The following is an 815-nucleotide window of genomic DNA, read 5'->3' as shown; positions in this document are numbered from 1 at the left end:
CCAGAACAAGTAACCTAGAAGTATGACTGATATACAGAACGAGTGAAAATGAAATATAACTGATATCCAGATCAAGTAACCCAGAAGTATGACTGATATCCAGAACGAGTGAACATGAAATATAACTGATATCCAGAACAAGTAACCCAGAAGTATAACTTATATCCAGAACAAGTAACCTAGAAGTATGACTGATATCCAGAACGAGTGAAAATGAAATATAACTGATATCCAGATCAAGAAACCCAGAAGTATGACTGATATCCAGAACGAGTGAACATGAAATATAACTGATATATAGAACAAGTAACCCAGAAGTATAACTGATATCCAGAACGAGTGAACATGAAATATAACTAATATCCAGAACAAGTAACCCAAAAGTATAACTGATATCCAGAACAAGTAACCTAGAAGTATGACTGATATCCAGAACGAGTGAAAAAGAAATATAACTGATATCCAGATCAAGTAACCCAGAAGTATAACTGATATCCAGAACGAGTGAACATGAAATATAACTAATATCCAGAACAAGTAACCCAGAAGTATAACTGATATCCAGAACAAGTAACCTAGAGGTATGAAATGAAAAGGAAAATGAAATGAATGGAGTTTTACGTCCTACTTTTCTGCACCATGTGGGCTAATGAAGACAGACAACGCCATGTAGGGTGCAATGAGGGAAATTTTGCAAGGACAGCGGCATTAGCCTGCTCTTTTTCGATTTCCAACTGTCGAGGGATCTTTAACGTGCACAGCCTGTAGCACACGGGGCCTCGGTTTATTGTCCCATTCGAACGACTAGACGCTTT

General features: G+C 37.4%; 1 protein-coding gene across 1 annotated transcript; it reads right to left on the bottom strand.

Annotated features, from left to right (window-relative positions):
• Positions 1-159: 159 nt before the first annotated feature.
• LOTGIDRAFT_148621 (hypothetical protein) lies at positions 160-561 on the bottom strand (the record flags this gene model as incomplete). The annotated part of the gene is made up of 1 exon (XM_009046737.1): positions 160-561. A coding segment is annotated over one exon (402 nt), but the record flags the coding sequence as incomplete, so codon positions are not given.
• Between the last annotated feature and the right edge of the window lie 254 nt (positions 562-815).

This window comes from Lottia gigantea (genome assembly GCF_000327385.1).
Source record: "Lottia gigantea unplaced genomic scaffold LOTGIsca_10577, whole genome shotgun sequence".
NCBI lineage: Eukaryota > Metazoa > Mollusca > Gastropoda > Lottiidae > Lottia > Lottia gigantea.
The sequence above is the reverse complement of the archived record's forward strand: the minus strand, read 5'-3'. Positions and strand labels throughout refer to the sequence as shown.